The 27,993-nt window shown below is 40.5% G+C and overlaps 1 protein-coding gene across 3 annotated transcripts in view; it reads right to left on the bottom strand.

The window, feature by feature from the left end:
- MCC (MCC regulator of WNT signaling pathway) overlaps positions 1 to 27,993 on the bottom strand; it is a 445,857-nt gene that overhangs the window by 211,396 nt on the left and 206,468 nt on the right. The window contains exon 1 of one of the 3 annotated variants that reach the window (XM_074382539.1): positions 20 to 11,077. The exons of the other annotated variants lie outside the window; for them this stretch is intronic. Within the exon in view, the coding sequence (XP_074238640.1) occupies positions 20 to 151 (132 nt within the window). The 5' untranslated portion in view covers positions 152 to 11,077. Of the gene's footprint in view, positions 1 to 19; positions 11,078 to 27,993 lie in introns of those variants that run through there. 3 annotated transcript variants of the gene reach the window in all.

Here is a 27,993-nt window from a genome sequence, read left to right as displayed (position 1 = left end):
ATGAAAGCGACATAAATACCTTATGAAAAGAGATAAAACCAAGGCTTGATCCAATTAGGATTCTTGAGTTTGCTGCCAGAAATTCAGGTGGTAGCCTCAGTCTTCTGGAAAACTTCCAAGAACATGCAATTACCAACGATGCTCCTAACATCCTCCCTGTAAGTTCTGCTTTTCCTAGGCTGTGCCCAGCACACTTTCTGGAATCGTTTATGAGTGAGCTAATTCTGTTTCTAAAGCTGCCCAAGGTGAAAGAAAGGTGCCATATAAAACTTTAAACAGCTCCAAAATACAAATGGGCTTTTTTTTTTTTTTTTAATCAATTCAGAGAACACCACAAAATTCTCCTCATCCTTCTTTTCACTTCACATTCTGGCGTCTTCAAAAGTCTGACTTCAGTACGTTTGAGAAACAAATCAAATAAAAACACTAGCTTCCTTGTTAACTTAGATTCCAATAACCAAACACACATATATTCCATATTACTTCCCAAAAGGAATTTACAAATAATTTTTACATCTGATTTGACTATTCAAGTGCATTAGTTTCTTTATCCACTTAACGAGAGAAAGGTAAAAATCCTCAGAAGAAGATATCAATTTAAGCGGAATTTAGCACTTGAGAATGAGAAGGATACAACTGAATTATACATACAGGAACTGCGTGAGAAAACACAAATAAAATGGCAAATGTGGATTTAATAATCCTGTCATTTGAAGGCACAGTGCTGGGAGACTCTCTCCTGGCCCATGTCCCTTCATGATAAAATCACACGAGGAGATTCGGGGCTTGAAGAAGTACTCCTTCGCTTAAGGTATAAAGAAGTTTTCTGGACTGGGAATGATTTCTCCTGTAGAGAAACCATTTCGGTAAAGATGTTATGCCCAGTTCTGCAACTCCAACACTGGAGAACAGAAAGAACTGGAGTTTAAATTTGTATCTATCCTGCCTCCTTTACCTGATTTTGGTAGCTGTTAAGATTCAGTCAGGGTCTGCTAGAGTTTTAGAGCGTCCAGAAGACTGAGGCAGCCTGGGTGATGTTCCCATTTCCTTGGTCTCCTAACCTAGGTAGGTAGGATTTCCTCATGTTCAAGTCAGGCCCCTTGAGTGCCTTCAATGAGTAAATTCTATGACAGCTAAAAATGCTGGCTGCAAGATCCTCTTTTAAGGGCTCTCTGATCTGTGCAATGAGCCACCTCCTGAGAGTATGAGATGGCGGCTGAGAGGTGAGGTATGCTTGAGCCTAGGTTTGAAATGATACTGCTGCCTTTGCTGCATGAACCAAGAAGGACACCAATAATCTGGAATGTAAATTTCAATAAATCCTAGACATGCCGGTGGCAGAAAAGCTTTCTGGGCTCGGAGGGAGGCAGTATAGAGGATAAGAGCATCGTCTCTTGGAATCACAACCCCATGACTAAAATTCAGTTGTATTGCTTACTAGCATTTGACTTTAGACATATTAACTTTTTTCTGTCTCCACTTCCTCATCTGAAAAATGGGGATAATTATGTCTACGGTTGTTGAAGATTCATTAGATTATGAACTATAAAATACTTAAAGTGAGTTCAGGCATATAATTGAGTGCTATATAACGTTTATCTTCACTGTTGGTGTTGCCAACGATTAATATTACAATTTCCAAGTCAGTCACTCTGAGGTACGACAGTAAATTTTGAAGCTAAACACCTGGGTTAGGGCAGAGCAGATGAAAAAAACAGAAGAATACACAGAGAGGAGAACTAAGGCTCTTCCCTCCTCAAGCTGATCCTGTGTTTGCTCAGAGGGACAGTTGGCTACACTTGGTGGGTGGCTTCACCGGGAGGCTGGGCCAGGAGTACATTCCCACTCCTTCCTTCCTCAGCTGAACTGATCAAGCAGTTTTAAAAACCTGAGTCTGCAGTGAATATACTGAAAGAAATCAGACTCTAAATGTCAGTTGTTTTCACTCTGTCAAGTTAAAAGTTGAGAAGGAAAGTGGCAACAGGGCTCCTGATCCAACAGATGTCCTTGGGGAATTTATTAAATACTTGCTAATTGACTGAACTTGCCTGTTCAAAGGAAACCTGGAAATGTATATGCCTTCAGGGAATAAATCCTGGTGTATACAATCCACCAAGTATTTTGCTTCTTAAGAGTAATATTGAATGTGATTTATACATAAGTTAAATATTTAATTGGTATAAATATACTGCTGAGATCACTGAGGCAAAAATGTGAACATTTTATTCCTACTTTTTAATGAGTACATTTTGGGCCATTATGCTTAAAGCTAATACCATAGAAATTTCTGAGTTTTATGGCACAGAAACATTTTAATATGACTGAGTTATTTTCATTGATATGTGGAAATAAATGTGTTCCATGAAAAGCAACTACCAACTGCTTCCACTACCCATTTAATGTTCAAAAATATTTTTATGGAAAAACCTAAAACCAAAATGGCAAACCAGGGAATTGTTGCCTCTGGGATTAGGAGGTCAGAAAATTATCTAATCTTATTCCTGTCAAGAAGGGTTACTTGCATTAAAATGACAGCAGTCACCAAGGAGCTGGGGGGAAACACAGGCCAGAGGACAGTGGGCCAGTTGCATTTTAGAGAAAGCACGAGGACACACTGGCTACAAGAGAAATTATATTTGAAAAATAAATTGAGCTTCCTCACTGATTAGTCTCAGCTCCGCAATAATTTCTGACTGATTCAGAAACTTGCCAAGGCTCTCACACAACCCAGATAGGCAAGAGCTTTGATGTGTGCTGGCTGGATGCAACACACTGCTGGTGATTTAATTTTGTTTAAGGCAAGAACCTAAAAAACAATCAGAGTCACCTCATGCCTGAAGTATCAGAATCGTGTTATTTTCCGGTGACAGCAGAAAAATAATTTCCATGAATGAGTATGGGTTAGGGAGCTGGGGAGGGAAAAACCTGAAGTAGGGAAACAGAAGCAGAGGAATTGTGCTTTGGGGATTTTTTCTCCTTCACCAAAGAGAGCTCAAAAAGTTCTGGCTACGAGACTAGTATCAGACAGACATCAAGAATGCAGCTATATCCGGCTTCCCTCATGGCATAAGTAGCACTCACAGCAAAACACATGCAACCACACAGCCATTTAAACTCAGATACAAAAACTACCAGGCTTTGGGAGTAGGGGCACCTGGGTAGTTTAGAATACAAAATGCAGTCAAACAGCAACTGATGTTTTGAAGCCCTTCGCTCACTGTTGAAATAGACATTAAATCAAACTGATGAGCTCCTGGCACTTTTCAGAATGGCAGTAATATTTGGAAACTTTTTTCCTGTTTTTTAAACACAGCAATTATTTCACTTTAAACTAAGAAATGAAGGGGAAAAGCCACCTTAAAAAAAATCGCTATCCACAACTAATGCTAGAATTTCGTATATTCATTCCAGTCTTTTCTCCTACTTCCCATTTGGCAATTATATATGACAGATAACCCAGAAGAAACCAAGTCCTACATTTCACCCTCTCTCCTATTAAAACAAACAAACAAACAAACAAACAAACAAACAAACAAACAAACAAAAACTCTTCAATAAAGCTTTCAAAACAAACAAAAAAATCCTGGTGCTTTAAGATAGATCCAATTTTTCTTACAGATTTTCCCTAAATTTAAGGTTTTGTTGTTTGGTTATATACAATTCAAAAATGAAGGCTGTTGATGCTGAGTTCATAGTATAAACAAACCACAGATTAGGAAACAATGTCAGCACATTCGATTAGTGTGATCTTCCCAGACACCAATGCGTGTGGGACGTGGGAAGACTGTGATTCCATTCTTACCATGGTTTGCCTCAACTATCAAGGTGATACCATATGGCAGGAGAAAAAGACTAATGGTCTCAAAATTATAACAAAATTGTATTTCCAATTTTCATAAAATGTTTGTTTAGAACTTGTATTTTTCAAAGAAGCAGTTACAAGAAGGGGGTATACGGTTCCACTTCACTCTGCAACATCTATTTAATCCCTGGGTTTAAATCGAGGTGACAAAGGGTTTAAAAGATGTAGTAACTGACAATTCATTGAAATGGGAAGAATATTCATCTATATGTTTATTTTCATCTTATCCTTTAATGCCTAGTTTGTTTCTGCTTTTTAGGATATATAACATTAATTCAGTACTAAAGGTATTTAATTTGTACATATACATAAATTGGAGATACAAGCTGTTAAAGCTCAAACTTTTTATTTCAATAGAGAAGTTTAGACACCATTAGTTGAAACAATAACATCAGCATTACTCTCATTTGCTGCCATATTAATAACAAGATCTCTTTAGAAAAACATGTTCCATGTTTCAACTGGGATGGTCCCAGGAATAAATCTGCCATGGAAACTTCTATTATATTGTGGGTCTCTTTCGGAGATAAATTGGGTAATAGGAGTTTGGAATCCCAAAAAAGAAGCTCTGAGAGGAAGCTGGGTACTCCTTTTTCCAGGGGTCCTCTCATGTAGCGGAGTTCTCATGCACCTCTAGTTTAGCCGCCTCTTAACCTGGTAGTTGGAAGAGACCTTCTCCTAATACATTTTTAGGGGTTTAAGTCACATACTTGCTGAAATCCATTTGTGGATTTCTGGGACCACGATCCCAGAGGAGAGAATGTGGGCTCAGCCGTAACTAGGACGGATCTCTGAAGTCAAGTCCAGATGGGGAAGAGGACTGGGGGTCTGATACCTCAAAGTGCAGCCTATTTGTGGCAAACACTTCAGTGAGAAATGGCTTCTGTTGATGGAGTCTAAGCCTGGAGTGCTTATTTTAGGCAATTATGGTATAAACACTCCCTTTTATATACACATTTTTCATTTGTCAGATTTCCCACGGTGAATTGGCAGCTCCCCTCTGGGTAAAATCCAAATGTGGCAGAAGACAGATTCCTGGTTCCAGGCCAGGTCCTGTCAGTTTCTGATCATCACCTGGTCTATTTCCAACTCAATTTAGGTGATTGATTCTCCGCACAGAGCTCAGGTTGAGCTTTAGACACAAATTTCATCTGGTCACTCATTATATGATTTGGATCCTCCAGAGGCTCCTTTCTGCCTTTTTGAAAAGTCCAAACTTCCTACTCCTTTCTGGTCTCCTTTTCTGCAAATTAAATCTTCACGAGTGATTATACTTCCTACATATGGAGGAGAGGGTGGTAGAAAGCTGTCAGGTTGGTCTCTCCCATTCCGCCACTCCTCTCCCTTCTGTGTGACGGCATAGGGCTACTGCCTTGTGAAGGACAGTCAGGATGCCCTTCTCCCCAGCACAGTGGTTGGCTTGGGATTGAGAGCTTCACCCCGTTAAAAGATCAGGAGAGAGTGAGGCCTAAATATAATACCCACAACTCAGGATCTAGCCATGGGTAAAGTCACTCCTGGATTTATATGAGCTAATATTATTTTTTAAACTAATTTGAAGTCAGTTTCTAAACTTTCCACTGAAATAAACCTAGAACTCAGACCATATTGAATTGTTTATAAGGGTTTGAGACTAAGTACATTCACATCTTTCAACTGAACAGGACATAAGTCGATGGCATGATTCATGATATCCACTCTTGTGTAAGTAGCTTGACTCCACTGAACCCACTCCCCTTCCTCTGACACGTCTTCTTTAATAGATCAGTGGCACTATTTACAGAGAGGGTGGCTTCAATGGAAGTTGCTCTAATATTACATTTCCCTTCCTCCAATAGTCTAATGCCAACGATAACAGGGTTTCTTGTCTTTTTTCTTATACTCAGAGAGCAAAGTGGGCCATTTAAATCACCCAGTTAATGTACCAGTCGCTGTGAAGGAGCAGATGGAGGTCTGCGTTAGGAGTCCACCAGAATCTGTGCTCCAGGAGGCACAGCCTCAGGACCAGAGAAGCTGAGAACACCTCGGGACCAGACCCGTATTCACAAAATAAGGATCTGGGTACTAGGCAAGGGGAATAATTTGAATCAGAGCATCACAGAGTCAGGTGAGAGGACACCCTTGCCCTACCCCACAACACTACTCCTCTAGGACAACATGCAGTTCCCACACAAGGAACAACTGCCAGATCTTCTGGATGTCCCATAAAATAATCAAATCAGAAACTGAGTAATATCAATGTGTCATTATAGGTCATTTAGAAATAGCTTTAGTTGGCCGGGTGCCATTGCTCATGCCTGTAATCTCAGTACTTTAGGAGGCCAAGGTGGGAGATCACCTGAGGTCGAGAGTTCGAAACCAGCTTGACCAACATGGAGAAACCCCACCTCTACTAAAAATACAAAATTAGCTGGGTGTGGTGGTGCATGCCTGTCTTGGGAGACTGAGGCACAAGAATCACTTGAACCTGGGAGGCAGAAGTTGCAGTGAGCCAAGATCGTGCCATTGCACTCCAGCCTGGGCAACAAGGGCAAAACTTCATTTCAGAAAAAAAAAAAAAGTTTTAGTTTCATAGTAATAAGGTCTTTGCTATATAACATATTGCTACTAACTGTACAGAAACTCAACTAACTTGCAGTCTTTTCTTAAGAGTATTATATAGGCTTTTGGTTAAATGTAGTAGATTGACTACACAGTTCTTACTTCTTTCCAAGAATGACTAAAATGACAGCAAAGAAAAATTAAAGAAATAGATTAGGCAAAAGAATAGGAGGGAATATAGTAGAGAAGCAATTTCAACAAATTTTGGAAAGACAACATAGAATGATGCCCGATTTAACTTCCTCAACTCTTCTATAGCCTAAAGAACCTACAGAGGAGAAGACCAAGAAAAATGATTTACTCTAATAGAAACCCAGAGAGGCTCAGGTTTGGAGAGACTGTAAACCACAAAAAACAGGAGTGAAACATGAGGATGGAAACTTACAAAACTAAGTGAAAGTTTATTTAGAGAGAGAATGGACCCCCAGGTCTCTGCCTTAACCCTTTACCCTTCACAGGTACAGGACTACTGTCTCTCACCTTGGCCTCCTTCCCTGAAGAACAGAGAACTCTGTGGTAGGATGACCACAGACCTCAGTTACTACAGGCTTTGACTGAAAGAAAAAAAAAGGTATTAAATAAAAGCATGTAAATCTGAACTATGAGCCCCATTGTTCCTTTCCTTCTCCAAAGTTTCATTCTGCCAAATGTTGGAAGCGAAGCAAACATCTCCAAGGTAGACGAGACAAGGTTTCTCTGTAAAAACTGCACAGACATTCAGACTGACAAACAGCTGGCTTCAAAACCCACCTGTTGGCTAATCCAGCTATTCCCATAGAGCTTCAAATCAGATTTTTTTACCTTCTTTTAGGAAAAAACAGACGACCGTATATTCAAGGAATGAATTCAACAGAATGGAGAATGACCAAATCAAACATCAGTATAAAATGAAAACCCTCCTTCTCATAAGCCACACTTCTTTTCATTTCTTCTAACTCCTTACTGGTGCTAACCTAATCCCACATCATGACCATCTATGACAGCAGACCAATATTGCAACGTATACCCAGATTTATTTGACATATTCTGGACTTAAGCAAGATATTAAATTTTGCCAGAATATCATTTGAGCTCATGTGTGTCAGGAGAGTAATAGCCAGGCTGAAAGAATAAACTTGGATAAAAAGCCTTCGGTGATAGGTTACAAGGCATTCATTCTAGTTTATTCTCATTATGGTAAGTATGTCAATGGTATAGTTCTCAAAGCTCTAGATGATGCCACTTTAGGAGGAGGAACAACCAGTATAGAAGCTGAGAGAACCAGAATCCCATCCAAGGAGAATCCGAAAAGATGCAGCGAATAAAGAAGAAAATTAAGTGGAACAAAAATTAAGTCTTATATTCACATTTAAAAACAACTATGCAACAGAGATATGAATTAGTAAGAGTTCATTGCAGTTTAAAAAAAATCAAGAATCTGAGTTTCCTATATATTAAGTGACTCATCAATGAAGCAGCTGCCCAAAAAACTAATGCCTTCTTAGACAGCAGCAGGAGAGGTAGAGTGTCCAGGACATTCCACTTCAAGGGGGCGGTGAACAAGGAACATGACCACATGGGGGTAACGAGATTCACACAGTTCAAGACTGCACCACAGAGAACTGTGTGCTTCCCATCTCGGGCACTTCAGAAAGCCATTCCCTTTCACCTCGCCAAAACGAAAAGAAAACTGCGTGCTGTGGAAATCAAGAAAGCAAAGCTGTGACTTTACCAAAAGTAACAGGAGTCAGTCAGGCAAGACTAGGATGAGCAGGGTTATAGGAGCCAGTGGTGGTGAGAGTTTCCTCTCCCCAGTGAGAGGAAGATCATCAGGCAAATTCAGTTCACAGTCAGATGCCATGGAGGGAAAGTCTGTTTCTCTTGAACTTAGTTTAAAAAGTTTAAACCACAATATCCAGTGTAGTGGTCTAATGAACCCTGAAATGAACAACCATGCTATTATTTTGCAATCAACATTTTTAGCTTTTTAGCATAGCTCTAAAAATGGCTCTTATTAAGCATGTTTTTCTTTTTCCTTTTTTAATGGAATGGTATCAGGTACTGGCACGATCCAGAAGTAGCTACACCAGCCCTCTTCTGGTAATGAATCATCAGCACATACAAATTGAAGGTAAAGACAAGACTATTTTATTAATAGAAACAATTATTAACTCACAGGGCAATAGAGCTTTGGCAGCTGTAGACTACTACTTGTGAGAGCCAAACGCTGGTTTCTGGAAAACAATTCAGAGGTGCTGGCCCCGACAAGTGTGTTTATCCTTCTTTCTGTTTAAAAATCTGTCATTGGCTCCCTTTGTCTCCTGAATGAAGTTAGCAACTCCCAGCCAGGAGCTCAGGCCTTGGGGATGGGCTCAAGGCTCTGGGACACACCTTTCAGGCCTGCCCTCCATGTGTCTGAAGCTCCAGCCCAGCAACAACATGGTAGTTCTCAGCACACCCAGCATTTCCCTCTCTCTTTCCTTGCTTCAGGCTCTACTAACACCCTTCCTCTGTCTCTGCCACCCATCTAACATCCGGCTTGAGCCAGATTCACATTTTGTTCATGGAGCCATTCAATGGATTGGAACATCAATATAGTTCAATACCCAGCAACAGTGAACAGATGACAGGATCCACTTCTACACTGCAGGCAAAGTCAACACACACAATTCTGGTTAAGATGTTTCTTTGGATAGCATACATGGAAATATCAAAATCATCTAAATCTACATGATTGATTCTAACAGATCTGGCTTCTCTAATAAACAAATTTATAAGTGGGAACATGCCTCTCTCACCTCCAAACAGCATATGTAATGGGGATGTAATTGTTGGCCCCAATTACTGATATACTTCTGACAACACAAGGCATGATCATTCATATTTTTATGAAATGTCGATCTGTAAAATAAATACTTAAATAATCTACGAATAGGTTTACATATTAAAGCCTACAGGGACAAATATATTTTGATCTTCCAAGAGATTACACTGAGCAAATGGAGGAAATACTTCAAATTATGTAATACTCTAATCTCCAGAATTAGAACAAGAATGTATTTAACATGTGCTCTGAAGTTTAGTCTATACATTATGAAACTTCAGAAGTCTCAGCTTTAAAAATAAAAAGTAACAGCTTTAAATAACATTTCTAAATACAACATTTGGTTACTAGGAGTCCCTCATGATTGAAATTTACTTAGTCTGAAAGATGAAATGTCAAACTCCAAAAGGAAGGAAGCAAAATTAGTGCAATTCCGTATCTGCTCTTCCACCAGAAAAATGACTTCACTAAGTGAGCTTACTGATTTCTGCTCTTGAAGGCTAGAAGATAGCTAAATAACAGGAAGAAATGCTTCCCTGAAGAAATTAAGAAAACAGTGTTTCACTTTATTACTATCCTCCAAGCACCAGATCTATATATTTTTATAAGTATAACACACCCAAATATATAGAAAATGAAAATCTACTATACAACTTTGTCAGATAAAATCTGAGTGTCTCCACTGTTGTTTAAGCAGCAATCCTGCCTGCAAGTATGAGAAAATCAATACTGATTAGTCATTGTGGGTTAAAAACTGCACAGACCTGTAGATTAAATCATCTGGGTAGCTTTTGCTTCTGGAAAGCACATACAAAGTTACAACTTTTTTCCATTAAGGTTCAATCCAACCTTGAGGAACAAACCAAAGACACCTCTTATATCCTCTCTGTTGTGTTCTCCAAGTCATCTGTGTGTTTTTTTTTTTTTTTTTTTTTCACCCAATGGAACATTTTAAGTATCTCCACAAGCCATTGACAATCTAACTGGTCACAGAGAAAGGTAAGCAAAGTAGAATTCAGTCCTTGCCACAACCAAGCCTTATGTCCTTAGAGCAACCAAGGACATAAGGCCAACAAGAGGTGTGCCAGCGGGCTAACAGTAAGCTTGGAATCCACTGTGAGAAACAAAACTCCCGGTGATTAACTGTGAAACTGTGCTTTCACCCTGTAACCTTCCTGGAGAATATAAGGCTTCTCAGTTTCAGCTTCTCAGTTTCAGTACTAAATGTCTGACAAAGCCTCATACTTTTATTTTCTCCGTTATTCAACCCCTCCCCACAAATGATGGAAAATCCAAAGGAATTCTAGCTATAAAGAACTCATACTGTGACAATTTAAAACCCATTCAATCACAGCAACTGCCGCTTTGAAAGGAAAAAAGTCACCAGGAGTAAGGGCCAACAATGTTATCAACATCTAATGGGATGAGAAAGTGTCTGGAAGTCTGGGCTTCACATGACACCGCAGCGGAGGAGAACAGTCTTACTTCAGAGGTTTCAGTAAAAGATTTTGTTATAAAGGCTTTTGAGATAAGGTCCCTGCCAAACCTATTTCCCGAGGGGAAGACAGGGAAGGAAAAAGAATAAAGTCTTGGTAGAAAAGAGAGACATTTAGATCTAGTTAGAAAAGGTGACTTACTAGCAGAGAATTTGATAAACCATGGAAGGAAAAGAGCCTTCAGCCAGAATTTCAAGACTCCGTAACAAGTCAGATTCTAGACATTTTAGAATTCTGGAGACAATTAAAACATGTTTCCACTTCTTTCTAACATCTAATCAGAGGTTTAATACAATCAGATCCCTGCCCACTGAAATACTTACTTTTTAAACTGATAAGCTGAAAAATTCATCTTTTTGAAAAAAATTTCTTAAGTCTCATCTTGATTCAGAGGAAGAGGGAAGTAGAGGGGAAAAGCTTACCCCACAGAAAGATAGGCAGTGGTGGTACATTGCAAAATTTAAGGGAGGAAATTCAGCCACGTTTCTGGGGAGAGGGTGGATAGGGGAGGAGTGGCTTAATTTTTAGGAGAACAGGAAGGCCAAGTGACTGCTTTGTGAATGCTGGAGGAATGGAAAGCAGCAGCAAATCCTATTTTGGATACAGACAGAGGCTGAGAGCCAAGAAAATGACTCCCAGGAGGAGATACTGTCTTTTGTCTCCAGCTCTTGGCTTTTTATTAGTTTTTTCTTGAAAGTTGTCTCATCACTTTCTGTGACTGTGGTTAGGAAAAAATCCTACTTTATTTTGTGAACTTTATATTGTCTTCATTAGGATATGTGTTGCTTCTGCAAACTACTCTACTCTCCTTGTTTAATCATCACAACAGGGAAGGGGAGAGGCTTGCAACACAGTGTTTCCCAAGCCAGTCACTGGAGTCATTCACGTAACATTAGTTTTAGGACCTGAGAAACAGATTCTGAGGTCACAGACCAGCCCCCTTCATACTGACGTAGGAGGGAAAAACTGAGGCTAGGAGAGATCCGGAGTCTTGGCAAGGCTCTCTGTGACTTCCAGAGGCTTTCTCCACTCAGTCCACTGTTCGGTCCATTTCAGAGCCCACTCTGTCAACTCTGTCCTCAAATAGCTTATGACAAAGGCAGGTGATGGACACTGGAAAGGAAAAGTCTTAAGACACAACCCCTGCCCCAGAGCAGTTTACAAATACTGAGGAAGGTAGTGCTTATAAAACACAAGTGATAACATGATTACCAAAAAAAATCCTACAGGAATCCAGAACAGGGGGCTTCACCAAGGGGCAACTGACAAAGGCTTTGCGAAGGCAGGCGCATTAGGTGGAAAGAGTAGACCATATGCAAAGACCATGTTAAGAGAAGGAGGGAGCTGGGAAAACTGTCGCACCCCCAGCACACAAAGGTAGACCTTGGAATGGCTCGCAATACATTTAAGTCAACAGAAAGCTAGGTGAAGAGTAACGAGAAGAAAGAAGGAAAGCTACAGAACGCTTTCAATGGCAAGCTAAGGAATTAAGACTATTTTCCAGATAGTTACTAAAGATTTCTGCTGGTAGAAATTATTTCATATGGAAGTTTTAGTAGAAATAAAAGTGGCATACACAAAGCAGCATTTTACAGATCGCTCTGGAAATGCGGTACAAGATAGACTGAAGAAGGGCTGGAGGCAGGGAAACTGAAAGGAGACTCAGCGTTTCAGGAATGAGGTGACAGAGGGACAGACGGACATAAGAAAAGATGTGCTAAGGAAAGGTAAATGGGTTTTGGCCCTCTACTGGATGTGGAGCACTCAAGGCTCTAAATCTTCATGTAGAGATGTACGGGAGAATGATGGCACCATAACCAGAGGGAGGGATGAGAAACGGCAGCGAGGGAGAGTATGGTCACCTGTAAAGATCTATCCAACAGCCATTTAGAAGTCAGATGCTGAACTAAAGCCCTGGAAAGCCATCAGGAAGCACCATGTTGAGAGTCATCCAAAACCAGGAGCCTAACCTTGAGGGTGAATGAGACATCCAAAGAGTCCCAGATCTAAGCCCCGGCACACCTCATAGTTAGTGGGCTGGAAGAAGCATAAGTCAGGCAAGTGGGCAGATAAGGAAAAGCCTCAAAGGAAGCTAAGCATAATGACAGCATATATCCTGGTTACCCCAGGCTAAGGTGGGAGGATTACTTGAGCCCAGGAGTACCAGGTTAGAGTGAGCTATAATCATGCCACTGTTCTCCAGCCTGGGTGTTAAGAGTGAGACCCTGTATCTTAAAAACAACAACAACAACAAAACAACAAAAAGACGGCACATAAAAGAAAGGCAGGAGGGAGGTTTACAACTCAGTAATGCAGTATTAAATGCCCAAGGAATCAAAGTAGCAGAATACAGAAAAATACACTGGATGGGGTTATAAGGTCATGGGCATCAAGGCAGGTGCTATATGGTCAGTTTTATGTTACTGCTGCTTCACTGTCTCAGTAAATATAAAAATAAATTTTATATCTGCATAAAGTCAATACAGGTTGAGCATCCCAACTTTGAAAATCCAAAACCAAAAACACTTCAGGCCCCAAGCATTTTAGATAAGGAATTCTCAACCTGTATATGAAGAGTATATGAAATTGACTATTCTTGAATTTCCTTAGTGTTGAAGCCCTGGTTGACCTTCTAAATGCCAAAAGAGACATAGCTGAAGTCTGGTTGGTCCAACACATTTACCAAGAAGGGTCTTCAATAGCAAAGCTATTTCTACCCTCCTTTCCCATGATAATGGTGGGGTTTTGTTATAAAACCATTCCCCTCAGCAGAAACAGGACAGAACAGTGTTCTCTGGTTCTCAGTGCACATGCTGCACATGCTCTCATCCTCTCTCTCTCTCTCTAAACAACTGACTATCACCACCAATCCCACAGAAATTCAAACCACCATCGGAGATTACTACAAACACCTCTACACAAATAAACCAGTAAATCTAGGAGAAATGAATAAATTCCTGGACACCTACATCCTCCCAAGACTAAGTGAGGAAGAACTTGAATTCCTGAATAGACCAATAATAAGGTCTGAAGTTGAGGCAGCAATTAATAGCCTACCAACCGAAAAAAGTCCAGGACCAGATGGGGTCACAGCCAAATTCTACCAGAGGTACAAAGGTGAGCTGGTACCATTCCTTCTAAAACTATTCCAAGCAATACAAAAAGCGGGAATCCTCCCTAACTCATTTTATGAGACCAACATCATCCTGATGCCAAAACCTAGCAGAGATGCAACTAAAAAAGAAAATTTCAGGCCAATATCCATGATAAACATTGATGCAAAAATCTTTAATAAAATATGGGCAAATCGAATCCAGCAGCACATCAAAAAGCTTATCCATCACAATCAAGTTGGCTTCATCCCTGGGATGCAAGGCTGGTTCAACATCCGCAAATCTATAAACATAATCCATTACATAAACAGAACCAAAGGCAGACACCACATGATTATCTCAACAGATGCAGAGAAGGCCTTCAACAAAATTACACAGCCCTTTATACTAAAAACTCTCAATAAATTAGGTATCAATGTCATGTATCTCAAAATAACAAGAGCTATTTATGACAAACCCACAGCCAATATCATAATGAATGGGCAAAAACTGGAAGCATTCCCTTTGAAAACTGGCACAAGACAAAGATGTCCTCTCTCACCACTATTATTTAACAGAGTATTAGAAGTTCTAGCTAGGGCCAACAGGCAACAGAAACAAATAAAGGGTATTCGAATAGGAAGAGAGGATGTCAAATTGTTCCTGTTTGCAGATGACATTATATTTAGAAGACCCCATTGTCTCAGCCCAAAATCTCCTTAAGTTGATAAGAAACTTCAGCAAAATCTCGAGATACAAAATCAATGTGCAAAAATCACAAGCATTCCTATACACCAATAATAGACAGAGAGCCAAGTCATAAGTGAAGTCCCATTCACAATTGCTACAAAGAGAGAAAAATACCTAAGCATACAACTAACAACTAACAAGGGATGTGAAGAACCTCTTCAAGGAGAGCTACAAACCACTGCTCAAGGAAATAAGAGAGGACACAAACAGATGCAAAACCATTCCATGTTCATGGTTAGGAGAATCAATATCATGAAAACGTCCATACTGCCCAAAGTAATTTATAGATTCAATGCTATCCCCATCAAGCTACCAATGACTTTCTTCACGGAATTGGAAAAACCTACCTTAAACTTCATATAGAACCAAAAAAGAGCCAACATAGCCAAGACAATCCTAAGCAAAAATAAATAAATAAATACAGCTGGAGGCATCATGCTACCTGACTTCAAACTATATTACAAGGCTACTATAATCCAAACAGCATGGTACTGGTACCAAAACAGAGATATAGACCAATGGAACAGGACAGAAGCCTCAAAAACAATGACACACAACGACAACCATCTGATCTTTGACAAATCTGACAAAAACAAGCAATGGGGAAAGGATTCCCTATGTAATAAATGGTGTTGGGAAAACTGACCAGCCATATGTAAAAAGCTGAAACTGGATTCCTTCCTTACACAATGTACAAAAATTAAGTCTCGATGTATTAAAGATTTAAACATTGGGCCAAAACCATGAAAACTCTAGAAGAAAACCTAGGCAATACCATTTAAGACATACACATGTGCAAGGACTTCATGACTAAAACACCAAAAGCAATGGCAACAAAAGCCAAAGTAGACGAGTGGTATCTAATTAAACTTAAGAGCTTCTGCAGAGCAAAATAAACTATCAATAGAGTGAACCAGCAACCAAGAGAATGAGAAAAAAAATCTCACAATCTACCAATCTGACAAAGGGCTAATATCCAGAATCTACGAAGAACTTAAACAAATTTACAAGAAAAAACAAACAACTCCATCAAAAAAAGGGCAAAGTATATGAGCAGATGCTTTTCAAAAGAAGACATTTATGCAGTCAACAAACTTATGAAAAAAGCTCATCATCACTGGTCATTACTGAAATTCAAATCAAAACCACATTGAGATACCACCTCAGGCCACTTAGAATGGCAATCATTAAAAATCAGGAGATAACAGATGTTGGAGTGGATGTGGAGAAAAACAAATGCTTTTACACTGTTGGTGGGAGTGTAAATTAATTCAACTCTTGTGGAAGACAGTGCGGTGATTCCTCAAGAATCTAGAAACAGAAATACCATTTGACCCAGCAATCCCATTACTGGGTATATACCCAAAGGATTATAAATCATTCTATTATAAAGACACAGGCACATGTATGTTTATTGAGGCACTGTTCACAATAGCAAAGACAAAGACTTGGAACCAACCCAAATGCCCATCAATGATACACTGGATAAAGAAAATGTGGCACATACGTATCATGGAATACTATGCAGTAACAGAAAAGGATGAGTTCATGTCCTTTGCAGGGACATGGATGAAACTGGAAACCATCATTCTCAGCAAACTGACACAAAAGCAGAAAACCAAACACTGCATGTTCTCACTCATAAGTGGGTGGTAAACAATGAGAACACACAGACACAGGGAAGGGAACATCACACACCGGGGGCTGGTGGGTGGGTGTCCAAGGGAGCAATAGCAGGTGGATTGCAGAGGGATAGCATTAAGAGAAATACCTAATGTAGATGACAAGGTGATGGATGCAGCAAACCACCACCATGGCACATGTATACCTGTGTAACAAACCTGCACGATCTGCACATGTACCCCAGAACGTAAAGTATAATTAAAAAAAAAAAACAATTGACTGGACACCACACTCTCTGTGGATCCAGAAACAGAAGGGTGAGCTGATGTGGAACAAAACGGAGTCCCTGCTGTTTACTCTAAAAAAACCATTCTCCTTCAAAGACGCCAAACTCAACAGTATCAAGATCTGCTTAGAACCAAGTAAAACACAGAAAGCTCAGCAGAGAGATGAGGACAGTGAGATTCCCAACTTTACTGAGGTGAAGTCAGAAGAAAAACAATTCCTTATATCTCTGCACCGTCTAAGCTACATGCTACTCATTCTTTTCCTTCACAGCTTTCTGTGGAGACAAGATTTCCTTTCACGTCTGTGAAACACATACCCTCTACCTGTGTTCTCATCCCATTCTTTCCAGCCTCTGCTCAGCTGCTGTTCCATTAGTTATTAATATTTCCTCTCCTGTCCACTTCTCATCTCTCTTCTTTCCTCCTGGCTCACCCCACGAAAATAAGCAGGTAAATGTGGCTGTCTCTGTATATCCATGTGTTTGGGGTGTGTAAAAGCCCACCTGCCACTGCTGGGTTTCAGGGCAGAGAGCAGAACTAGGCAGAGCAGTGTGCTTCATGTGACTTTCAAACCTGCTCACCCAGGACCAGGGCAGGACAAATTTATTAGACAGACGAAGCTGGCCTTCAGGCCCCCTTATCTACCGCTCCTTATTCTGTAACACCCTCTACTCCCAAGCCTTTGGTTTTACCATCTGCTAAACTAATTCTCTGTGACTTTAAGATTTGCCATGTTAATAGCCTCTTCAGATTCCAATGCACGGTTTCCAAGAAGCCAAAAAAGTGGTGGAGGGAAGGTAAAAAAATGTAATGCAGTATTTCAGGAACCATCTCCAAATAATAAGAAACACCTGAAAGGAACAGAACTTGCTTGGCATGCTGAAACTCAGATGGAAAAGACTGTCTCCCCATAAAGCCAGCCTTGCTTCCCACAGTGTCTGAGATGTACTGCCAGCAGCAGGAGCTGAAGATGGTCAGGGAAGACCCACCAGCCATGTAAGTCACACAGGGCCCTCTGTCATTATCTCAGGGAAGAGGAGGCCAACCACTACGTTTGAGGACAGAGTCACTGAGGAGCGTCACTCCCAGGATTCTCACTCTGTAAAGCAAAGATAATGAGAACAAGTGACTGCTCAAATGTCCAAGATGGGAAAACTGGAAGACTGTTTAGTGCAACCTCCTCAGTTTACACAAGAGAAAAGGAAATGTAGGAAAACTTGCTCAAAGGTCATGTAGCATGACAGAGACAGAGCTGGGGTTAGAACCTCTGTTTCTTGAGTCCTCACCCCAGTGCAGCCTGCTCCCACAGCACACTGCCTCCCGACATCTGTTCCTTCACACAGACATACGCCTTTATAACTAATTGTTTTTAAAAAGTTACTCAGGTTACCAAACCTTTTCTGTGATCCTGTGTTCTTGTTATTGGAATCCTAACATCAATCACAAAGTTATGTCACACGCTTCCTGAGGAGTGCATGGAACTGTTTGTGTAAGTAGAGTGGGGAATTCAGATCAAATATTCAGTGACTCAAAGCTGAAGACAAAGACGGCCAGTGCTGGAAAACGCATGTGGCTTTCTCTAATGGGCTGCGTTCCAAGCATGTGTAACTCAACTCCCTCTACTTCCTACATTCTGATGACTGGAAATCTTGGGGTCAGTCCAAGGCCAACCTACACAAAGGGAACTCCCGAGGATAGCCTTAGAAAACACAGCCCCCACAACAGGTAAATTTAGGGTACATCATTCCAATCAACCGGCTTGCTCGGCAAGGTTCTCTGTAACAGCTAGGTTACACAAAGGCTTTATACCTTTTCCTTACTGACTTAAGAGTTGGAGAATTTATCCGGAAGGGTTTCTTAAGGTACTGCTTTAACAATACAATCAAAAGCGTTCTGTTCGCCCTCACTTTTCCACATGTTAACACATCGTTACTGTTCACAGGAAAGTAATGCCAAAATAACGTCCAGTCTCCTAGCTTACAAACCTCAGGCATATTCTAACTGTCACTCCACCATCTTTGTGAGTGGCATATGTGCTAACTACGTCGTTAGAAATATTTACCTCAGTCTGGCCAAGCCAAAAGGTATTTTCTTCCATAACTTTAATCAACACTGTTTGTGTTTTTCTTAAGTTGGTATTGCCTACATTTGATTTCAACTGTTAGAATCATGTTTCCATTTCTCCCATTTGTAACTGCTTGGAAAAGGAATACCACCATAATGTGTACTACAATAAACTGAGATACAGACAGCTTCTCTGATAGTTGGAAATCTCTTGCAGTGGGATCTCTATGGCCAGGGTGACAAACACCGGCCCTGGCAGGCAGTTAAATGATTCAGGAAGGCAGCGGTAAGTTCACATATAGATCTGGACTGAGGGGTAGGGGCTGTGGCCTTGTGAAGAAGGTATGACCCTTCGAAGCTTCCCATGCTTGCTCCATTATCACAGTGAAGAAGACTGTTCTAGTTTTGCCAGATCTTCTGACTTCTCAAAAAAAGGTGATAAATTCAGAGTTTTGGGGAAGTCTGTTTTTAAAACCATTAACTCAAGTTGAAAACAAAACAAAAGAAAATGCTGAGCCCAAATATGCCTATGGGCTGCTGTGCTTGGCTGCTGAGTTTCTAGTTTGCTCTCTCCCCTCAATAGGAAGTGGGAATGATATATATTCACCAACTCCTACAAAAATTACTTTAGATTGATAGTCTCAGAGACCCACTGGTGGCGTGAGGGGACATGCATAAGGAAGAGGAATGGGAGCAGAAATGGCAAATTATTAAGGTTTCAAGACCTTAAAAGAGACAAGCAAAGCCTTCGGATTCTCTGTAAAATTACCAGATTAAATCAAATAAAACCCCGCCCTTTTTCCATTACAAAAATCAACAGAGAGACCTGCTTTCTTTTCACCACAACCCTATTCCCCCATTTATCCCTGATATCCTGCCAACACCAAACCAGTGGCAAGATCCTATTTACTTCTTAGCGGAATTATCTTGATCAAGCATCCTGCCCTTCATTCCCATCCCATTATCTTAGTGCAGGGTCTCACCCATTGCCTACACTACAGGGGGCCCCAACACCTGGGGCCACAGATCTGGTACAGGCCGAAAAGCAGGAGGTGACTGGCAGGTGGGTGAGCAAGAGAAGCTTCATCTATATTTACAGCTGCTCCCCACCGCTCACTGCCTGAGCTCCGCCTTCCGTCAGATCAGTAGCGGCATTAGATTCTCACTAGACCATGAACCCTACTGTGAACTGTGCATGCAAGGGATCTAGGTTGCAAGCTCCTAATGTGAATCTAATGCCTGATGATCTGTCACTGTCTTCCATCTCCCCGAGAGGGGACAGTCTAGTTGCAGGAAAACAAGCTCAGGATTACCACTGATTCTATATTACAGTGAATTGTTTAACTATTTCATTATATATTACAATGTAATAACTATAAAGTGCACAATAAATGTAATGCACCTGAATCATCCTCAAACAATCCCCCACTCATCTACCCACCCCACCCTCCAGGTCCATAGAAAAACTGTCTTCCAGGAAACCTGTTCCTGGTGCCGAAAGATTAGGGACTGCTGGGTTCGACCACTGTAGTTGCTATGGCACTCCCAGACTCCAGTCTCTGTCTCCTACTACCCCACCCCCAACCCAGTCCATACTATACACAACAACCAACATGATTTTTCTTAAATGTACATATCATAACCTCTCTGCAAATATGCAGGAAACTGCTAAAAGCAATTGCTTCTTGCAGGGGAACTAGAGAACCTAGAGAGTGGGTTCAAGAAAGGCTTATTTTCCCTTGCATGTCCTTCTGTGCTTTTTGAATTTTTATCGTGTGAAAATTAATTTCTCAAAAATATAATTTTAAAACATATAATACCCCAGGGCTTCTAGGTGAAGAAACAAGACATCTCCCTATCACAGCCCACTGAGGCACATAAATGAACTAAAGATTTTTATAGGTGAGATGATAGTATACTTGAGAAATAAACCACAGCAGAGCTTGGGACACATGCAGGTGGAAGACAAGAATGGAGGTGGAAGCTGGTAGCATCTGAGATTAGAAGTATAGAAACTGAAAGGAGGGTATATCTGCAAAACGGCCTGCAGGATGGTGGCTTGGCATGGCCTCCCTTTCTCCAGCCTGTAAGGGTAGTGGCAGGGTTGACTCCTAGTCTGAAGTCAAACATCTACTCTCCAAATGGGAGCCAGCAATCTGCCAGGAGGGACTAGCAGACCCTGGTGGGGATCCCTCCTCTGGCATTGTGGGAACCTCTCCCCATCCTGCTTGCTTCACCTTAACATACCCTAACGTGAAACCTGCTCTTTGACATACTACGTCCTCAATTTTAGAGCTCACAACCCATACTCCTAATGAAGGAAAAGGCCAACAGGAACAGCAGATGAGCATGAGGAGGAGGGAAGTGAAGTCAGCTGCTACACATCTTTCATTCATGCATAGGGATAGGTAAACAAGGATGAGCAGACATGAAGCAAGCTGGGGAATAAAGAGACAAATACGGGAAAAATGAAACCAATCCCAGAGAGGACAGAGAACGTTAATTCATGAAGCTAAAGCAGAAGAGAATTTTAGGGAAAAAAACATCTGAGTGTGGTCCAAGATATTAGAAAACACACAATACACATGTGAAACAAAAACATCATTATGAAAAAGATAGCATATTAAAGATTCAATAGAAAAGGTGAAATGATAAAAGAATGATGAAATACCCAGAAAACTGGGTGAGTGGAAGGAGGAAAACAAAAGTCTTGTAAGACAATTAAGAGCAAATCCAGGAAGCCTAACACCAAGCTACTGAATTTGCTAAAAAAAAGAGAAAGAAAAAAAGGAACAAAAGGTGGTAGAAAGGAAGTATTTATAAGAGCTGAAGAACCCAAGTCCTCAGACTGGAAGAGCCCCCAGGTGCTGAGCAGAATAAAAGAAAAAAAGATGGATTCTCATGAAATGTTACAGTATCTTGATATTAAGAAAACATTGAGTCTTTAAAGAAAGGTTCATCAAAGGTACAAGAGTGAGTAGCACTGACTGCTAGAGAGAAATTCTTTCAGATGCTAAAGGAAGATTATTTTGAACTCAGAATTTCATCTCCAGCCAAATTACCAATTAAGCATGAGGACAGATAAGCACAGGCTCAATGTATACTTGCCATGTACTCCTTATGAAAACTTACTTTATAATATACTCCAGCAAAATTAAAAATATGTCTAAGAAAAAGGAAGATATAGAGTCCAAGAAAAAGCCAAGAATAAAAGGAAAATAAATGTCAGGATGGTAGTTGTCCAGCAGGCCCTGAAAGCAGTCAGTTCATAATAAAGCATTTGAAAAGTTTGTAAAATTTTAAAAATTACAGTTTTGAGAGAATGAAGACAAATATTACTTCTGTAAATGAGAAAATGGAATTAGAAATCCCAGGAAGAACAAGGCTGTATAAGAATGTCATAGCACATCCATAAAGCAAACGAAAGTATGCCATAAACCTAAGCCACTAACCAAATGTAAAGAGAATTTGACCTAGATGCCCAGAATATCTCTGTTCAAGTAGCCTATGCTTGGTTAGTAACCTAGGATTCCATCTCTATGGTGCATTCATATTTTTGACACCACCTTGAGGGAGTGGTATTGGATCCTCTGGATTCAATCAACAAAAGCAAACCATCTCCTTGGATTTTCCCAATCAAAGAATGTGAAAGACACTGTTACCTGAGTAAACCTCCATTTCCAACCCCTTTCTCCTTTGCCTGCCTCTAATATGTACCTTAAAAACATATGAGCTATTATTTCCCCACCCCCTTTGCAATCTGATCACAGTGAAAGCAGAGATGCAAGCCAAAGTCCCTGAGGAGGTTTCCTTTATAAATAAAAAGGCCAAGTCTTGCTAAGAAGGAAGTTTTGCAATTTTCCCTTGTTTTTCCTATGAAAGCCCCATATTAAGAATGATGGGACAGAAGGGTAAAAGGTCCAAAATGAATTCCATGAGTGCCTATAGCAGCCTTGGGATCAGGAAACTAACCCCCATATCTACTTAAGACTTCAGTTGTGTATTTTGTGTTGTTGATGGGGAACACATTCCTTAACTGAAACAAGGAATTGGTTCCCTATTCTGAATGAAGCCTAGTTTGGGTTGGGTTTCTGTCATCCACAAGTGAGAAAGATCCAATTCATACATATCTACTCTGCTCCAGAGAAAAAAATATTAATAGCCTGTCAATAACCAAATCTTTTACCTTCAGCCTCAGGAGGAATATGCTGAGTAGATTTCCCACAGAGCTTTCACTTAAATATTTACTTGTCCCCAACCACAGGCTAATTCTTGTGGTTACATGGGACACTAGGCTTAAAAAGCCACATTTGCCCTCCTGGACCCCAGTAAAACAGGGGCAGAGAGTTTACAAACTCATAAAATGCTGCTTGGAGTGTGGGACTATGTTATGCAAGCACAGCAAAGGGAGTAATTTAGATCCATCTGGTAATATTTCCAAACCTAGCACATCCTAAAATCCAAAAGTGCTTATTTGATCTGATTCAGCCACATCAACATTTTTATCCACCAGCTAACTCTTATTCACTGAACAATAATGGCACAGATGAGCCAAAATAATATTTGCTTTGAATGAATTTATATTTTAAATTGGGTGTGTCTCTTGTTCCAGGAATTCACCACACCCCAAACAAATCGAATCCAAATGGAAGGTTCTAATTCAAAAGAAACCAGCACACAGTTTAGCTGCACCAACCCCAATCTCTTTAGTAGAGTGATTCCTGGTTCTCCTGTTTCTATCCAAGAGAAGTAGGTAACACCATTACTCTAACTGAATCGAAACCCATCCTCCTCCCAGCACTGCTTATTTCATTCACTTAACAATACGAAATGAATATCTTCTATGTCAGAGACTCTGCCAGGTGTTGTGGATGTGCCAGAAAATAAGATAATAACCTGCCCTCAAAGGGCTTATGTCTACTGAGGCCAGCAGGCATAAGTAGAAGGTTCAGACAGGAAAGAGTCACCAAGTTATTACAACATACTGTGCTGAGTTTCAGAAAAAATAAAATGTAGCTGGGTTGAGTTCTCTAGACAGAGCGAACAGCATATGCAAACGTCTAAAGGCAAGATAAAACATGGCATATTCAGGAAACTTCGAGTTCAATGAACTTGCCTACCTATATATTAGGTAGACAGCTGTAGTATTTACTTGAAATGTGTATGTTTGATGAGGAATATAATGAGTCCACTTCTGGACACGTTGACCTTGGGAGGCCTGTGAGATATTTGAACTTAAGAACTAGCTGGCCACTGCAGACACTGCTACCTATCTGCCACCCTGATGCAGACACTTGGCATAGCCTCAAATCTGTAAAGAGTCACTGTGGCCTTCAAACCTGGGTTAATGCCAATTTTTGCTTTATTTCCATACCATATCAGCTTTTTGCTTACTCTGCAGAAAGTGCTAGTAAAGCAAAACCCATAAACCATTCTGAGGGCTAGATTAAAAGTCTGAGTTCTCCAAGGTGACTAATTTCAATTCTTACCTTTACAGGAAGAGAATTTGGCAGGAGGTCTGGGAGGTTACTAATCAGTTATCATCCTCCCATTATCTTCCTATATATTCCTATATCTTCTATATCTCCTTGTACCAACTCCTTGTACCAAGCAGTTGTCACAAATTTGTCTCCTGTTGTGTTTTCCCCAGTGAAGATTAGCAGAAGTTCGTGGTATTAGAATTTGTAGGCAACTGAGGATTTTTGGCGCTGAGCATGTTCACTTTTAAGGTTCATGGGCTTCCGGCATACACTCCAGGTACCACTTCTGGTCATCCTGACCCAGCCTGGTGTGTGGGTCCAGAATTCAGGCTGGTGACAAATATGGGCATCAGTACTAAGGCTGTGATAAGGCTATGGAAACTTCTAGAGAGTATGAGACTCAGGAGAGAGAGATGAAAGGGAGAACTCCAAGGAACTCAGCAATAATGGAGCAGACAGAGCAAGAGGAGACAGGAAGGAAAGATAAAAAGGACAGAAGGACTCCAGGCCGTGAAAGCCAAGGTCAAAAGGAAGGAGCAGTCATTTGACAGAATCTGATCAGGAGCAGAGAGTTCAAGTGAGAAAGAGAGTGAGAAGCACGTTCTTACTAACTAAGGGGTCTTTGGTGACCTTGGAGAGAAAAGTGGGTTGAGAAGGTAAAGAAAACTGAGGACTCAGACAGGAGGTACAGAAAACCCTTCAGAAAAACTGGTAATACATAAGCTACAGATAAGCAGAAAAAGAAAGTAGCAAAGGCCGCTGGTGCACAAATGGATATGCGTGGGGGTGTGGATGTGGGAATGTGGGTATGTGAAAGAAGAGTTTTAAATACATTTAAAGGCTGTTGGGAAAAAGTCATTAAAGAGGGAAAGCCTGGAAGCTATGGAGAAGTGATAACCAATATCACATGTTCCCCAGGAAGGAGAAAGTGTTCTATCTAGAGCACAGGTATAGAAAGGAAACCTCTTCCATTACGGAAGGGAGGACAGATGGATGGATAATACCAATGCAGAAACTTGCAGGTCTGTTGACAAGTGGAGGAAGTCACAACTCAAAGGCTCTCCCTAAAGCAGGAGGCCAGAGCATCTGCTAAAATTGAGAAAAGTGAGCAGGTAGGAAGTTGAATGAGAGTAGAGAAGATATCAAATAATCATTGTGAATTAGTGAGACGTTCCCAAGGCAGTTTTTCAGTGAGTACATTGCAAGGGGTCCTGAAATCAAAAGTTTTTGAAGAAGGGAATAAAGCTGGGCATGGCAGCTCATGCCTGTAGTCCTAGCACTTTGGGAGGCTCAGGCGGGCAGATTGCCTGAACTCGGGAGTTCAAGACCAGCCTGGGCAGCACGGTGAAATCCTGTCTCTACTAAAATACAAAAAATTAGCCGAGCACGCTGGTGTATGCCTGTAGTCCCAGCTACTCAGGAGGCTGAGGCAGGAGCATTGCTTGAACTCGGGAGGTGGAGGTTACAATGAGCTGAGGTAGAGACACATTGCACTCCAGCCTGGAGACAGAGTGAGACTCTGTCTCCAAAAAAAAAGAAGGGAATAAAAAAACCAAAGTACATTGCTTATAGTAAAGGCAAATACTGTATATAATAACATTAATATAACATATAACATATGCTTATGTGTATACTGAATTGTGATATAAAAATGTTCTGGGTGGCACTCAACATATTTGAATCCCAATACAGTAAAACAAATAAATCACTTAGAACAGGGGATCCCCAACCCCCAGGGCATGGACTAGACTGGTACTGGTCTATGGCCTGTTAGGAACCAGGATGCACAGCAAGAGAGTGGCAGGCAGCCAGCACTAAGGCCTGCACTCCACCTCCTGCCAGAATAATCACAACATTAGATTCTCATAGGAGCAGGAACCCTACTGTAAATTGCACACAAAAGGAATCTAGGGTGCTCACTCCTTATGAGAATCTAATGCCTGATGATCTGAGGTAGAACAGTTTCATCCCAATATGCCCCCAGCCCTGCCGCTATCTATGGAAAAATTGTCTTTCGAAAAAGCGGCCCCTCTAAAAAAGGTTGGGGACCACTCAGGAGAACTGAGGTCAGGGTGGAAATGATTTGTTTGTGGTGGCACTAACCATCGTTATGGCTCACGTCTCACACTTAGCCTAAGTCAGAAGTGGTAATTAAGTTGAAAGGCTCCTGTTAAATGCTGTGACTCAAGAAGAACACATAAAGTATTATATCTTATCACTTACTCTACTTAATTATGCTAATTAAAACTTTTAAAGTAATTTTACAGTAAATTAACACGCTATACAAGAACAAGGCCTGTACGACTCGGACCACATAATTATGCTTTTTGCTATCTATTAAAATTCTTACATCAAAAGATCTTTAAGTGATCTATTTAACTTGCAGATACATTCCGAGTAAAAAGGTTAAATGGTGTTTTATTTTAAATCCACCCACAGTTTTGTAATTTACAACAGCAAAACACAAGACAAAAAACACATAAGGCCATTAATGTTAAATACTCTCTAATAATTGAAGGCAAATCCCTTCCGTCTTAGAAAGGTGGTATTCCAACTTCTAAAGGAACCAAAGTGACTCCATTAGTGAGGAATGCATTTATTTGCCATTCTGTCATTTGTGAGATGCGCCATTGTTACAGATGAATCCCAATTGAAACAGTCAAAAATGAACACTGCCATAGTCCTCAGTGAGCCAAGTACCCACTATTATTCAGAGACTAAGATTACCACTCAAAAATCATTCAGCTCTAAATTCTAATCCCATAAATCTACTTTGTGGGTAAGAAGAAAGCCTTTGAAAATACAGTATGTCAAGTAATAGTCTACCACACCCCTAAGTCATTTAATAGACCCATTATCATTTACTAAAGAAAAACAAAATTAATTAGAAAGCATTTTGCTCTTAATATGCTTGAAAAGTTATTTGTAAATATAGCTGTGAAGTCACTGTTTCTTTATTCTGAGTAATTAAACCTGTTTGCAGCAGAGGGGGGCCAAGAGAAGCATGTGACCATTATTTTTCTCTTTAGGGTGATCGAGACCCTAGAGCATGTTAACCCACTGATGCCTAGTGTTCCATTATTGGAACACAAAGCTTGTGGGAGTTTTTTATATCCTACTGCTCAAGGTCATTGCTAAGGTTTAATTTACCACACACAAAATTTTTGCAACCTCTAGCATAAATGGGTTAATTTTCATCATAGCAAAATGATGCTATTTGATATGTGTCACATTGTACTAGGTACCAGAGAATGCAATATTTTTCTCAGGTAAGTCTTTCTTTTTCTTTTTTTTTTTTTTTGAGACAGAGTCTCATTCTGTCACCCAGGCTGGAGTGCAGTGGCATAATCTCAGCTCACTGCGACCTTCGCCTCCCGGGTTTAAGCAGTTCTCCATCTCAGCCTCCCAAGTAGCAGGGATTACAGGTACATGCCACCACATCCGGCTACTTTTTTGTATTTTTTTTCTTAGTAGGGACAGAGTGTCACCATCTTGGCCAGGCTGGTCTTGAATCTGACCTTGTGATCTACCTGCCTCGGCCTCCCAAAGTGCTGGGATTACAGGCGTGAGCCACCGTGCCCGGCCCGTAAGTATTTATTTCTTTAAAAAAAGTCAAGTCGACCAAAATGTGTAAGTAAGCTCTAATTACAAAATGACTCTAGAAAAGATAGATGAGCAATTTTGTTGATTAATAAATATTACCTTCCCATGTGGCCTGCATTCATTATAAATGCAAGAGAATCAATGACATTCAACTCTGGAAAAAAAACCTCTTTAAATACAGAAGTTCATCTAACTCAGCAGTATTCAAACTTTTTGTTTTCAGAATCCCTTTATACTTTAAAATTACCAAGGACCTTAAAGAGTTCTGGTTTTGTGGGTTATATCTATTGTTATTTGCCACATTCAAAATCCACTAAGAATTTTTAAAAAAT

Source organism: Saimiri boliviensis, chromosome 1 (genome assembly GCF_048565385.1).
Source record: "Saimiri boliviensis isolate mSaiBol1 chromosome 1, mSaiBol1.pri, whole genome shotgun sequence".
Classification (NCBI taxonomy): Eukaryota; Metazoa; Chordata; class Mammalia; order Primates; family Cebidae; genus Saimiri; species Saimiri boliviensis.
This window is presented reverse-complemented; position numbering and strand designations above follow the sequence as displayed.